Source organism: Arvicola amphibius, chromosome 3 (assembly GCF_903992535.2).
Source record: "Arvicola amphibius chromosome 3, mArvAmp1.2, whole genome shotgun sequence".
Classification (NCBI taxonomy): Eukaryota; Metazoa; Chordata; class Mammalia; order Rodentia; family Cricetidae; genus Arvicola; species Arvicola amphibius.
Window position 1 is genome coordinate 141,613,637 of NC_052049.1, and position 14,413 is coordinate 141,628,049.

General features: G+C 42.1%; 1 protein-coding gene across 2 annotated transcripts in view; it reads left to right on the plus strand.

Moving 5' to 3' along the window:
- Positions 1-14,413, plus strand: part of Ccpg1 (cell cycle progression 1) — a 32,957-nt gene that overhangs the window by 16,850 nt on the left and 1,694 nt on the right. For both annotated transcript variants that reach the window (XM_038321341.1, XM_038321342.1), the window contains exons 5-8: positions 392-593; positions 4,337-4,588; positions 10,022-10,143; positions 12,214-13,607. In XM_038321341.1, coding sequence (XP_038177269.1) covers positions 392-593; positions 4,337-4,588; positions 10,022-10,143; positions 12,214-13,607 — 1,970 coding nt within the window. The remainder of the gene's footprint in view (positions 1-391; positions 594-4,336; positions 4,589-10,021; positions 10,144-12,213; positions 13,608-14,413) is intronic.

Consider the following 14,413-nt stretch of genomic DNA (forward strand, 5'->3'; position numbering starts at 1 on the left):
GGGGAATAAGTGAGTTCTTGGGTCCTGTGGTCATGGAGGGAGCTGACTAGTCTCTTCAACCTTTGAAGCACAGTAGGAGGAGATAGGAGTCTCATCTAATTCTTAGCATTAAGAATGGCTTTGAGGTCTCCACACTAAAGAAAGTGGGCCTGTGATTGCATACTACTTTACTGTTGTGTAGGAATCATTTCCTTAAGGGCTAGGGAGGTGTTGAGGGTGGAGTTGAAGCATAGTATGCACAAGGCCCTGGACTCCAGCCCCAGCTTTGAAAAGCAAAGGGAAAGGGAGAGAATGGAAAAGGAATGAAACTGGGTGTTGTGTATTTTGAACTGCAAAGCAAATTTAAGACTCAAAATTAATGGATTTACTGCCTATCAAATTTGGTTCCTAGGTGGAGGAAGCAGCTTCCCCTGAAGACAATGTGTATTTCGCAACTACCAGTGATGATTCTGATATTGTTACACTTGAACCACCTAAACTGGAAGAAATGGGGAACCAGGAAGATATAATTCTAAAAGAAGGGCCCACCTCAGAAGGCTTTAACATGGGTTCTTCCTCCAGTAGCCAATACACCTTCTGCCAACCAGAACCCGGTAGGAGCTGTTGCTGCAGCAAACCTCTGACATCTGAATTAATGGCCTCTTTCCTAGCTCCAACTTTCAGATTCTTAAATGATTTCTCTGAAACGCAAGAAAATCTTGGTAAAACTTGCTACCGTGTCTCCCTAGCCTTCATGGCTCAGATCAGGGTTCTTTCTTTGATACATTACTGTGCATGTGTAGGGCGGGGTACTAGGGATTGAACCCAGATATTGCACATGCTAGGTAAACTCACTCTGCCACATTCTGCTTATTAAAGTCTAAAGTCCTCAAAAGGTGCATTTGGCTTTTAATATTTGGTTGCTGGACTGATTGATTGAGGTATAGTATGGTCTAGCTCTGGGAGTCTGGCTGCTTTTAGCAGCGCAGGTTAGTCTCAGACTTGGCAGCAGTTGTTTTACAGGCATGTGCTACCATTTTCCCAGTTTCCACAATTCTTTTCTTTTTGTTTTGTTTTGTTTGTTTGTTTTTTAGGCCAGACTGGCCTCAAACTTAGAGATCTTCCTGCCTTGAAAGGCATGAGCCACCATAACCTGACTACTTCACAATTCTTAACCTCAGTTTTCTGGATATGTAGTATCTTTCAATGTGACACAAAATACTTAGACATAAAGTTCCTGGAAAATGTTTTAAAAAAAGCCTGTAACTAACTCAGTTATTAATTAACACACAGTAATAATTTAGAACTTTGTTTTAAATGGTTCCTAATTTGATGAAAAACCAAGAATATATAGAATCTAGTTTGGATATACTTGTTAGATACTAATTGGTTTAAGGTAATAACATGCCACATTGTGTTTCTTGACTAGTTGGTTTGTTCTAGGGCAGAGTCTCACTCTTGAGCACACCTTGTCCTGGACCTTACTGTGTAGCCTTGGCTAGCCTTGACTTGTGATGGTCTTGTGCCTCAGTTGGGACTGAGCTGGGATTATGGTACAAAACACCCTACCCACTGTCTCCACGTAAGGCACCACGCCTGATACTGTACTGCACACACGCCTTTAATCCCAGTGCTTGGGGCCAGAGATGGTGGACCTCTGAGCTCAAGGCCAACCCTGTCTGCAGGGTAAGTTCCAGGACAGGCTCCAAAGCTACAGAGAAAAATTTGGTGTTCAGAGCAGAGGAATCTTTTCTGAATATTCTAATCCATCGTTTGTTGAGCCTGAGATATAGATGGCTGACTATTTACAGGTTAGTACAGCTGACCTTAGGATTCAGCAGGTACCTAGGGGTCAAGGGTTCTGACAGGCCTCCCCAACTCAGGGTGCTCAGGTTCCTCAGGGGCTCAGCAGGGAAGCACTTGATATGTGTATTTTTTTTTTAATTTTAGAATTCCATCATGTTCAGAATTCATCATGTGTTGATGTATTTACTTATCCATTTATTTTCGGTCTGGCTTAAGATACGTGGAGTCAAGTAGGAGTATAGTCCAAGGGCTCAGTGATGGAGCAGTCTACACATTGTTGATGGCACCTCTAAGCCCAGGACTCTGACCTGATTTCTTCTTGAAAGATCTTAGACTGTTTCAGAATTAGTTAACAGAAATATTAAGGGTTTTTTTGTTCTTTGAGACAGGGTCTCACAGTATATTCTTGACTGGCCTGGAATTTGCTATAGACCATATAGACAAACTCATAGAGTTTGTCTCTGTCCCCTGAGTGCTGGGATCAAGTGTGTGTGCCACCATGCCCAGTTTAAGCATTCTTCAAAAAAACCTATTGGAAACTTTCCCATCAAAATTGCTTGTATAAAGAAAATGTTTAAAAATAATGTTAAATTTTGGGCTACACTGAAAATGCTGTACAGCCAGGCACCACTGGGTGATTTAATTTCCTGTTACTTTGTTCTTTTTTCTTTTTTCCTTATACCTTTTCAGGTTCCTGTTTTTGTATGATTCTAATAGCTTAAGTTTAAGAAAACCATTCCCTTCCATTGACCAGCCTTTTTCCTCAGAAGGCAAAGGTCATAGCTGTAGAGAAGTTTGTGTTGTGTGTGTATCTAAAGAGACAGTCATTGATTTTAATATCACACAGATAGCAGTGTTAACTGATAAAAGTTATATTTTCCTTTATTGTTTATAATAAAGCTTTATACATTTTTTTCCTGTTTATTCACTAAAGAAAGGTGGTGGGAGAAGCTGTGGAAGATTCCTGAGTGCATAAGGGGATGGGATGATCAGCTGAAACTCCGAGTTCCTAGCCAGCTCGCTCTCCAAGGTGGCGTGACTGCTGGGCAGCTTCTCAGCTGGCCTAGTCACATGCACTGTTGAAACGCTGAGTGCTTTGGAGAGTCTTGATACCAGAGATCCCATAGACCGGCTGGCTGAGCTTACTGCATGCCTCTGCATTGCTTGCTGCTTGGATTGTGGGCCAAATTATGCTGTACAGGAAGTTTAGAAATCCAGATATTTCCGCTATTACATGTATGAATTAAAGATGGAAATATTAGGTAGTTAATGACTTAATACTTATAGAATGGGCTGTTCATCTATATGAAGGCAATATATATTATATATGTATTAATAGATGAAGGCTTGGAGATGTTTTTTAAGACATTTGGAGAAAGGTTTGCTTTTACACTTACTTCCTGTGATTCCGTCAGAAAGTGACTGCAGGACCCCAGCCATGATGTGAATGAATGCCTTTTTACTATGCAATGCTTGTTTTAAGTCTTCCTCTCTCTCTTTTTATCTAAGAAATGTACCTCACAGCTAAGGCAATGGCATCTTGGAAAACCTAGTGATCAGGAATAACCAGACCCGTGCTGGGTGTGAGGGTCACGACACTGACCGACCCTCTCAGTGCACCCCATGTACTGATGTGTTCATTCAGGAATGATGCTGTCTCTTAGTTGTCATGTGAACAGCTTTCCTGTGGCATGAACAGCCTATTTTCTGACAGACTGGCATTTTTGGTGCATGAGTGTGTGCTGTTTTGGAGCTCGGTGTTAAATTAAAGTTCACGTTTTATCCTTACTCCTAACTGGCATATAGAGATTACTACCAATTCTATTAATAATTAGATGAAATATGGAATGGAGTTGTCTGGTGACATGCAACAAGCTGCAAGTATGTTTTCAGGGCATGTTCCTGGAGTGGAGTTTTTGTGCAGATTTTCTATCCTCGATTTGTTCTTAGCACCGGGGATAGCTGCTGTGTCGCTTCCTCATGCTGACATATTTACTAAAGGGCACAGCCAGCAAGCTTCTGGTCAGAGTGGCAGTCGAAGGGAAGGGCTCGCCTGACTTTGGGAACCTGTGTCGAACTGTGGTGCTTTGGACCTGCATGGTGGGGTAGGGACCTGGAAGACCTATTGATTGTACAAGACTGGGACATACTTATATACTTCCTGTCCCTTCATGTAGCTGTGAAATTGAATGAAAAGACAGGAGTTCATCGTTTCTTAACTAAAACAGAAATTCGCTTGTGTCTGTAAGCCTGAACTAGACTATAAGAATGATTAACTGTTCTAGATTGTAAAGGGGAAAGGGCAGAGCTTTGAGAAGAGCAGGAGGAGAAGCCTGTCAGGCACTGGGTGTAACAGTTGATCAACTACAGTTAATCTGTATTTGGTTTGCTGTTGGTAAGTGAACAGTGTATTCTTGTTTGTGTTTCTTTTTTGGCTTTTTCATGTTAAAGGGCATGTAAGGCTAGCATTGATCATTATAAATCATAATTTACTGGGAAGCCTTTTTTGAGAATGTTTACCTAAATGTCAACATTTTTCTTTTTAAAATAGTCTTTTCATCTCAGCCTAGTGATGAGGAATCGAGCAGCGATGATAGCAGTCACGAGCCCAGCCCTGCCCTGAGACGCCGCCGCAACAGGAAAAAGACCATTTCTATCTCAGAGTCTGAAGAGCCGCCACTTGCTGAACCAGGAGATGAAGCCCCCAAGGAGCCAAATAAACGCCACTTTAGTGGTGGTCTTAACAAGTGTGTAATTCTGGCCTTGGTGATAGCTGTCAGCATGGGATTTGGACATTTCTATGGTAAGTGCTTAGACACACCTTGTGCAGATGCCACCTACATTATAGCAGCAAGACAAGATGGCACACAGAAAGGTCAGTGTTGGTTATTATGGCCTATATGTAGCTACTTTACTCAGGAAGCAGAGAGGATTTATTTGCTTAAGCAGTTTGGCATTAGCCTAGGCAACATAGCCAGAACCTGTCCCAAAACAAGACATTAACAGTTTTGTTTTTTTTTTTTTTTTGAGACACAATCAGGCTGGTCTTCCAGTATCAGATTCTCAGGTATGAGAAAAGACTACCAACATAACATATTTGTGGCTTTCTTATTTTTTTGTTTTTTAAGTAAGAAGATTGGAAGATTAAAAATCTGAAGCTGGGTAGTTGGGGCTTGAGAGATGGCTCAGTGGTTAAGAGCACGGCTACTTACTATTCTTTCAGAGCCCTAGTTCAGTCTCCAGCACCTACCCACATGGTGGCTGTTTCATAAACATCTGTATTTCCAATTACAAGGGATCTGTTGCCCTCTTCTGACCTTTTAGGGTACTGTGTGCACACACTGCAGATATATATGCAGGCAAAACACTCAATTAACCCGAAGATGCTGAGTGTGGTGTTGCATGCCTTTAATCCCATAGGCAGGCAGAGGATTTTGATTTTGAGGCTAGCCTGATTCACACATTCCAGGTACTTAGACCCTGTTTAAAGTAAAATAGAAATCTGAAGTTAAATGTGGTAGGTATACATGGTAATCATGTAGAAAACCTATCCATGAGACCTTCAGCTTAAGACCCTGTGTTCACCTGGTGGTGGTGCATTCCTTTAGCTCCAGCACTGGCAGAGGCAGGCAGATCTCTGTCAGTTCAAGTCCAGCCTGGTCTACAGAGCAAGTTCCAGGATGACTGAGGAAAAAAAAGGGAAAAAGAAATTTGAACTGCTTACCTTGGGGCAGATGGCTAGAATTTGTTGCATGGTATTTAAATTCCAGCAAAATAGTCACGGTGTGGTAGGCAGGGTGTGGTTCATATCTATAACACCAGCCCTTGAGGCAGAAAGTTCAAGGACAGCCTTGAATAGTAGTAATTAGTCTCATCATCTCTACTTGGAGGTAGTGCCTTCTGTTAGTGTAGTTACAAATCTTCATACAGCTGGTCTATAATAAGCTCTTTTGTTAGATAAATGTTTTGATAGGTTATGCCTATGACTATCTTTTTCCAGTCTCTCAGGCATGAACTACAGTTTTGTTAGTATAATCATTCTGAACAGTCATACAGATAGTGGTTAGGTGCGAGTCCTGTCCCGGCAAACTGTACAGCATGGCCCCTCCACAGTAAAACCTAGATGTGCCTTGAGGTTGGATACAGGAGTCCTTTTGGTGACAAAAAAAACCCTTGCTGCCTTTCTTCTTCTTTCTTCTTCTTCTTCTTTTCTTTTCTGTCGTATCTTTGCCGTATATTCTGAGGGCGTGATCTTCTTCTGCTGATTCTCTCCGAAGATGCTAGTAACTTTCTCTTCTCATAATCCTTACTTCTTCCCCTCCTCTCTCTTCTTTTTTTTTCCCTCCTCCTCCTCCTTCTTCTTCGGTCTTCCCTTCTTTCTCCTCATCTCCTCCTCCTTTCTACCCTCTTTCTCCTCCTTCTCCTTCTTTCTTTCTTCTTCTCTCTCTTTTTTTTTTTCAAGGCAGGATTTCTTTGTAATAGTCCTGGCTATCCTGGAACTCACTTTGCAGACCAGGCTGGCCTCGAACTCACTGAAACCCACCTGCTTCTGCCTCCCAAGTGCTGGGATTGAAGGCATGCCCCACCACCTCCCAGCATACCTTCCCCTTTCTATGACTTTGAGACCAGCCTGGTCTACAGATGGAATTCCAGGACAGTCAAAACTACATGGAGAAACCCTGTCTTGAAAAATTAAAAGGAAAAAAAAAAAGAGCATCTCACTGAGGAATCTTTTAAGTTCTATAATTTTGGGGGAAGTTTTAACGACGTACTACTATGTGTGTATGTTCAGATACACGTGCTACAGCGTATGTCAGAAGATATCTCTGGAGTTCCTTTATGGGGATTCAAAGAATCCAACTCCAGTCTCCAGTTCACACTGCAACCACCTTTTGCTGACATCTTGCCAGCACAAGGCCTGTCTGTACAGTTTGAGAACTAAAGTGTTTCCATTCTGTTCTTTTGGACTTTGCAGTCTAGTTCAGTTTATTCTCTTTATTTTTGTGGCTTTGGGCAGGGTATCACTATGTAACCCGGGCTGAGCTCGTGGTCTCAGCTCCGGGTGCTAGGATTTCAGACCTGTGCTGCCAGATCTGCCTAGAGGAGCACAGTGCACAGTAGAGATAGATTTCTCAGATCTTGTCAGGTTCACACCTTTTGAGCTGGTCTTAGACTCACAGAGCTCCTTTTGCCTCTGCCACCCACGTGCTGGACTAAAGTCAAGCTCGGCAGCTTGACAGATCTTAGCTTGCCTGTGTAGGCTACTTTTAGATGTACTAATTTTCCTGGTCTATGTAACCTACACTGTTTCTCTGTCTTAATAGTTCTTTCCAAAATACGTTTTTTCATGATTGTGGTTAAAGTATTCAATAGAGAATGTGATATTGGAATATTGGTAAAGTCAGCCACTGAGTTATGTCTTCTGTGTTCAGCTGGAGGTGGTCTTTGGGCTGGGGGAAGGCCTGCTTGTGTGGACTGCGAGTTCTCACTTCTTAGATCACACTAGTGATACGTGTTCTCAAGCACGCTGGCCTGTGTTGACAGCTGAAGCAAATGTGTCCATGTTTCTATGTGTGTTTTTGCCCCCCCCCCTACAGGTAAACATGAAGGAAACAAGGGAAAAGGTCTAAAATCTTTTTCTTACTAAAAACCCAGTGTTGGATATTAACTTTAATGTTAATACAGACTGCACTATACTCTCACAATTTGCATGACTTTGGAATCTTTTTTAGAAAGTACAGTTTTGAACAGTCCTTCTAAAACCAAGATATTTTGTTTCCTTGTTTGCTAGTTTTAACAAAGTTAACACATTATCTCCCTTCCTATACAATTTTATCTTAGCCTTACACAGCATGAGAACCCTGGATGATGCAGTATGTGGAGCGGGTGTACACAGTACATCTGAGCCCTGACTCCAGGGTCTTTGAGCACCCTCACTTACAGGACAGGACCTGATCTGTGCTGGACAGTGAGCTCCACGCTGAGAGCACATTCTCCAGCATCTGTGTCCATAAGCAGCCACCTGGTATAAACAGTCCACTCAGAACACAGCCTACTGTGGCTCCATAGAAGTGTAGAGTTCCTGTCTGTACCAGAAGAGAGAGCAAAGGATAGTGACACCGTGCATTCTAGCTGTTTGACAAGATTCAGATTCTAAAAGTGCATCTGAATTTTTAGAAAAAGATAAAAAGTAACAAAAATTAAAATCTACATAAATGCTAACACCAAAATACATGTTTGAAGTACTTACCTGTCCTTGCTATTCTCATCTTCTACATTCAGAAGATGGAGGTGTTGACAGGCTCTCCAGCTCTGCTGAGGATGTAACTGTAACTAGATGGGAAGTTACACAGCAGAAACAGTCCTTAAATTCCACAGCTATGTGAGCTTACTGAGTCATCCTTGAATGGGTTTTTAGTAAGCGTATGACAGGCAGGAAGGAAAGTGGCCATTCTAGCAGCTGAAACTCTAATAACCCCTTTTGGAACAGTAACAAAGACTGCCTAGATTATAGGGAAAAAAAGGTCTTTTTAAAGTGAACAATATAGGATGTTAACTGTGTGGGAAAGTTTGGTTTATTGAGCAACTGAAAACAGTTTTTTAAAAAAAGTGGGCTGGAGAGATGGCTCAGAGCTCTTTCAGAGGTCCTGAGTTCAATTCCCAGCAACACGTAGCAGCTCAGAACCACCTATAATGAGTGAGATCTGGTGTCCCCTTCTATATGTATACAGGCATACATGCAGGCAGAATACTGTATACATATTAAATAAATATTAAAAAAACACCAAACCAAAACAACAATAACAAAATGCAGGAAAGAAAAGTAAAGTAAAAATACAAGAAGTTAGAGGTTAGCTGGAACTGCCTAGAGTAATCCATATACTGGTGCTGAAGACCTTGTTGTTAGACTGAAGGGGGCTTGAGGTGGTTAGTGCAGTGAGGTTTCCAACCTGGATTTATGCATTGGTAGTCTGACAAAGTTCAGGAGGTGTGCTGGCTGCTTCCCATTGGAGTAGAAGGTTTCCAAGGGGAAGAGCCCTGCTAGATAGTGAAGTGGATAGATGTTGTGCTAGACTCTTTACCACTGAGTTGAATCCTCACTCCTGTATTGAGTGATGTTCAGAAATGGGTTCCAAGATCTGGAGAATGAATTAAAATGGATTGTTTGTTTAAACTTCTGTATGTAGTGGCATGTCTACTGTGTATGTTAGCTGCCACATGTGCCTTTTAGTTTAGTGGTATATTTTCTTGTGTGTGACACATGTAGGAGGAACTTGCAAACAGCTTGTCTTGGTTTAAAAAAAAAAGCATTTTGAATTTAAGATCAAATAAGAAGGAATTGTCAAGGAACTGGGTAGTAAACTGAAGGCTTTACAGATGGTAGCTAGAGGCTCTTCCACTGAGCTACATACAGCCCCTGTCCTATTGCCGAGGTGGCTTAGAGGGCCAGCAAGGTGACTCAGTGAGTAAGGGTCAAGCCTGATACCTGAGTTTGGTCCCTGAGAGCCACATTGGGAAGGAGGAAGTCAACTCATACAGGTAGAGGGAGGGGAATCAGTAGTGCAAGATCGGCTTCAACTAAATGGAGTTGAACTCCATTCTGGATGACTTAAGATCCTGACTCACCAGGCATTGGTGGTGCACACCTTTGACCCCAGCACTTGGGAGGCAGAGGCAGGCAGATCTCCGTAAATTTTAGGCTAGCCTGGTCTACAGAGCTAGATCCAGGACAGATTCCAGGGCTACAACAAGAAACCCTGTCTCGAAAAACAAACAAAAAAGACAAATTTGAGAATGGTAGGTGTTTGTAATTAGACTTCCTGTGCTATACTTCAGTATCCTGTAGGCAAATTATTAAGATGCATATATTTTCATTTTTCTTTGACTCTTAATCTGTAGGAAAATTAATTCACTGGCTTATTTCTCTGTTTAAATAGGTTTAAAACACTTTCACAGTTCCCAATGAAAAGCTTCAGTATGGCAAGATGAGAACTTTTGTTGTTGTCATTGTTAGAGTTAACAGCAGTAGATGTTTCTGTGCGTGCTGACTGGGCTAACATACATTATTAATCTGCTTGGCCTGAGCTCTCGCACCCAGTGCCATGTGATGAGTGACAGCATGGGTTTTTAAAGGAAACAATGCCCTTTCCCAGGTTAGGTAGCTAGTGTAGATCAAATGCTTCATGCAGTTTTGAGTAGTGGCTGTTGTGCTATACCTGATGGCTTTTCATTTCAGGCACAATTCAGACTCAGAGCCGCCAGCAGTCAGTCAGGAAGATCCACACGGATGAGCTGATTGACGGGAAAGGTTACCTCTCACAGTGCCAGCAGGAAGCAGAATCTTTCCTAGATTTCAAGGTGAGTATTAATTAAACATTGAGAGATAACCAGTAGAAATAATTGTTTGAGCTAGGTATGGGGAGCACACACAATAACCCTATCCTAGCACGTGAGGACTGAGGCAGTACGAAACCAGGCCAAGTTCAAGACTAGCCTGGCCTATTTAGCAACACCTGCCTCAGAAAGATGAAAAGGAAAAAACGCAGAAGCCAGCAGTTAAGCGACTTAGATGAGGTTACAGTAAAGATCAATTAATCAATAATTGGGCTGAGCGAGTTGGCTCAGCAGTTACCTGCTCGTTACTAGGCCTGACCGACTGAGTTCCATCCCCGACCTCACCGGTAGAAGGAGAGTGCAGACGCCCCACAGCCACAGGTTGTTCTCTGACCTACAGACAGACTCTAAAACACAAATAAATGTAATGAAATTAATAAAAATAATGTTGATAAGTTGTTCCGTATTTTTGTACTGGTTCCGCTGGTGTGTATCATGTAACTTGGCGATCTTGTGAGTGAAGCAGTCTGTTTCAGGGAGACTACGTACTTGGCAAGGCTAGCAGACCTAATTGGATTCCACTTAAGTATCTCACTTCAAAGGTCTTTTAGAATGGACCTGTGTGTGTGCACAAGTGCTTGAGTGCTTTGCATGCATAGCACAAATCAGAAAACAACCACAGGAGTCAGTATTGTGATTTCGGTGTTAGGGAGTCCAGTTTAGGTCACCAGTCCAGCAGCAGGGACCAGCTCACAAACTACAGTTTTAAGTCTTGCTTTTCTTTTCTGAGAGCAGTGAGTTAGTGAAACAACTATTTCAATTAGTTGTTTTTCACATGTAAAATTCTATTACTCCTTTTTCCCCCAAATTCAAGTTTACTTGGATTTGGGGAAAGTAGTTAACTGTTACCAGGATTCCGACTATCCTCTGTGTACAGAGATGTTTCCACAAGACTGTAATTTATACAGACATACTGTAGCATTTCCAGCCACCCCAGTGCTGGATTAAAGGCATACAACACCATACCATGCTGCCTTCTGAACATGTTTTAATCCATATTGGTACTGAGTCGGGATACTAATGACTGATTCATGTTTACTCACAGAAGGCAAATGCAGCTAACTTTATAATGTCTTAGTGTTGAGTGTGGTTTCCTGCGCCTTTAATCCCAGCACTGATCTCTGAGTTTGAGGCCAGCCTGATCTACTTAGTGAGTTCCAGGACAGCCAGGGCTATGTTGAGAGACCCTGTCTCAAAATAAATGAATAAGTAGAAAAATCTTAGTTCTTTATTCTGTAGGCATCTTTCAGGTCAGCTCCCGTAATAACATGATGGAGGGGTTTTCCTCACTTTCCCAGTTTACAAATGTGTATAATCTGGTGGTGTGCCTGTATGAGTGTGTGTAATCTAGTGGTGAATGTGTGTGTCTACTAGTGTTGTGCCTTTGTGACTGTGTAATCTGGCGTGTCTGTATGAGTGTGTGTAATCTGGTAGTGTATGTGTGTGAGTGTATAATCTGGTGGTGTGAGTGTGTAATGTATCTGAATGTGTAATCTGGTGGTGTGCCTGTGTGAGTGTGTAATCGTGTTGTGCCTGTGTGAGTGTATATAATCTGGTGTGTCTGCATGAGTGTGTGTAATCTGGTGGTGTGCCTGTATGAATGTGTGTGATCTGGTGTGTCTGTATGCAGCACTGAGCATTGACTCTGGAGCCTTGAGTCTGCTAGTAACTACTCAGCCCTTTAGTCGATTAGAGATGGATGGAGTTCTTTCTGCCTTGCTTGTCCTTATTTGAAGTCTCCCTTCTCATCAGTGTTCATGTGATACTTGTAATTTTCATTTTTTTTTTCAAGAACAGAAGCCTTCTTGAATATGTGACAAGTGGCATTTAACATTTATTTCCAAATTTTTAATACTGTTTTACCACACCCAGAGGATTTATGTGCATGCTCATATACAAACCTATATACATACACATATGTGGGCAGTAAAGGTTATGGTTGTTACAAGATTTAAGATTTAGATTAAATTATCAAGGACTTGACTTGACATTCATTTCTCTTCTCTTTCAAAAAAAAAAAAAAAACCCTTCTAGTCATTGAAAGAAAACCTTGAAAGGTGTTGGACCGGTACTGAGGGAGAGGTTACCTTTGAAACCCAGAAAAAGAATCTTGCTGCAGAAAACCAGTATTTACGAATATCTCTGGAGAAGAAGGAGAAAGACCTGTCCTCACTGCAGGAAGAGTTACGGCAACTCAGGCAGCTGATGAGATTGTTGGAGGATAAAGGCACAAGTACCCAGTTAGTTAAGGAGAACCAGGTTCTTAAGGACTGCTTAGAAGTGGAGAAACAGAAAACAAAGAGTTTCGTTAATGAAAGGGAGACTCTATTAGAGGAAGCGAAGATGCTGAAGAGGGACCTGGAGAGAGAACAGCTCACAGCTATGGCTCTGCGGGCAGAACTTGAGCAGCTGGTCCCTCGCCAGGCACAGGAGCACGCAGATTGTCCTAGTGTGCGGACTGAAGAGAAGGAAGTCCTGTTGTTACAGCAGAGACTTGCAGAGTTGGAGCAGAAGCTAACCTTTGAGCAGCAGCGCTCTGACTTGTGGGAAAGACTGTATGTTGAGGCAAAAGATCAGAATGGGAAGTCAGAGACCGAAGGGAGGAAGAGAGGAGGCAAAGGAAACCAGAGGGCTAAGAGCAAGCCGAAGGAGACGTTCCTGGGAACAGTGAAGGAGACGTTTGATGCTATGAAGAATTCTACCAAGGAGTTCGTGAGGCACCATAAAGAGAAAATCAAACAGGCCAAAGAAGCTGTGAAGGAAAATCTAAAGAAGTTCTCAGATTCAGTCAAATCCACTTTTCGACATTTCAAAGATACCACCAAGAACATCTTTGATGAGAAGGGCAGTAAGAGATTTGGGGCTTCAAAAGAAGCAGGAACCGAAAAGCCAAGAACAGCTTATGGTTATTCTTCGTACTCACTGCATGAGGTACTGAACCAGAACCAGAATGGCAGAGGCCCCTCTGCACAGAGGGATGGAGGGAGAGAAAAGCCCAGTCACTCCGAAGAAATTAGAAAAAATGCAAATTCATACACGTACAAGGACAAGTTTGATTGCAAGGACACCCATTTCACCAGAAGGGGTTGTTTGGGTACGTTTGAATGTCCCGGACAAGAATCTGCTAGCCCTGTTAATGCAGCGAGTCCTATCAGGATGAATGACTTCAGAGAGATGATTCAGTGGTACTTACTGAACGAACTGGGCACTTTTCACCACTGGAAAGAACTGGATCAGTTCATCAGTCCGTTTTTCCCGGATGGTGTCTTTGGACAAGACCAGAAGCTCTTTGCCCAGTTTGTTGGTGCCGTGAAATGCTACCTTAAGGGACTAGAGGAGTATCGCGTAGAGGAAGACAGTTTGGAGAAGTTGGACGGATACATATGTAGACACTTTGGGCACATTTTCGCCCTTCCATTCGGACCCAGGTCGGTTTACATAAACCAATGTTACTATAATAGCTTCTAAGAGTGGTATATTGCATAGTGGTTTTTTTTTAATCGCTGAGCTTCTTGGAAGGTTACTGTTTTTAAGAGGCAAGCTTTAGTACCACTGAAATTCAGAATAAATTGAAAAAGTTTTAAAACTTAAATATTGTAAACTGAAAAATCCATTGGCTTGAACAAATGATTGAATTATACCTTAAAAATTAGTTAAGGGTATATTAACTTATTTGAGCCAATTTGGTTTCTTTCAGTTTAGTATAATCTTTGATGGGAAGCTAGAACAGATTTTAATGTCAAGTTCAGGCCATGCACAGCTGCCCCTCTGTAATCATCGTTGGTTTTATGTGACAGTAAGAGTACTCATTGATGGGTCACCACAGACAAGGGTGATGGGTGGTCAGGAGCCACAATGCCCCATAGTCAATCCTGTGTCCATTGTCCTTCAGCTTTTTATTCTGTAACTGCATATATGTGGTGTTTACCTTTGAGATTCACATACTTCCATCTTTATGAATAAATCAAGTGTGCCTATAAAATAATGAGACTGCTTTCTGATATCTTTAGTTCCTGACGCAGGTGTCTAGTGCTGTGGCGAGCAAACCCCTGGCTCTTTAGGAATTAGGTGTGCACCTAGTGGCATCAAGGTGTAGTGACCTCAGGGCAGTGTGGAGATGGGCAGGAATGCTTCATGATTGAAGTGACTTTACATCTAAACTTGTTCTGAAACTGGCTTTTGGAAGAGAAGTGAGGGTTAGTATAGGGAAGGTCTCTTACTGGAATGGAAGGTC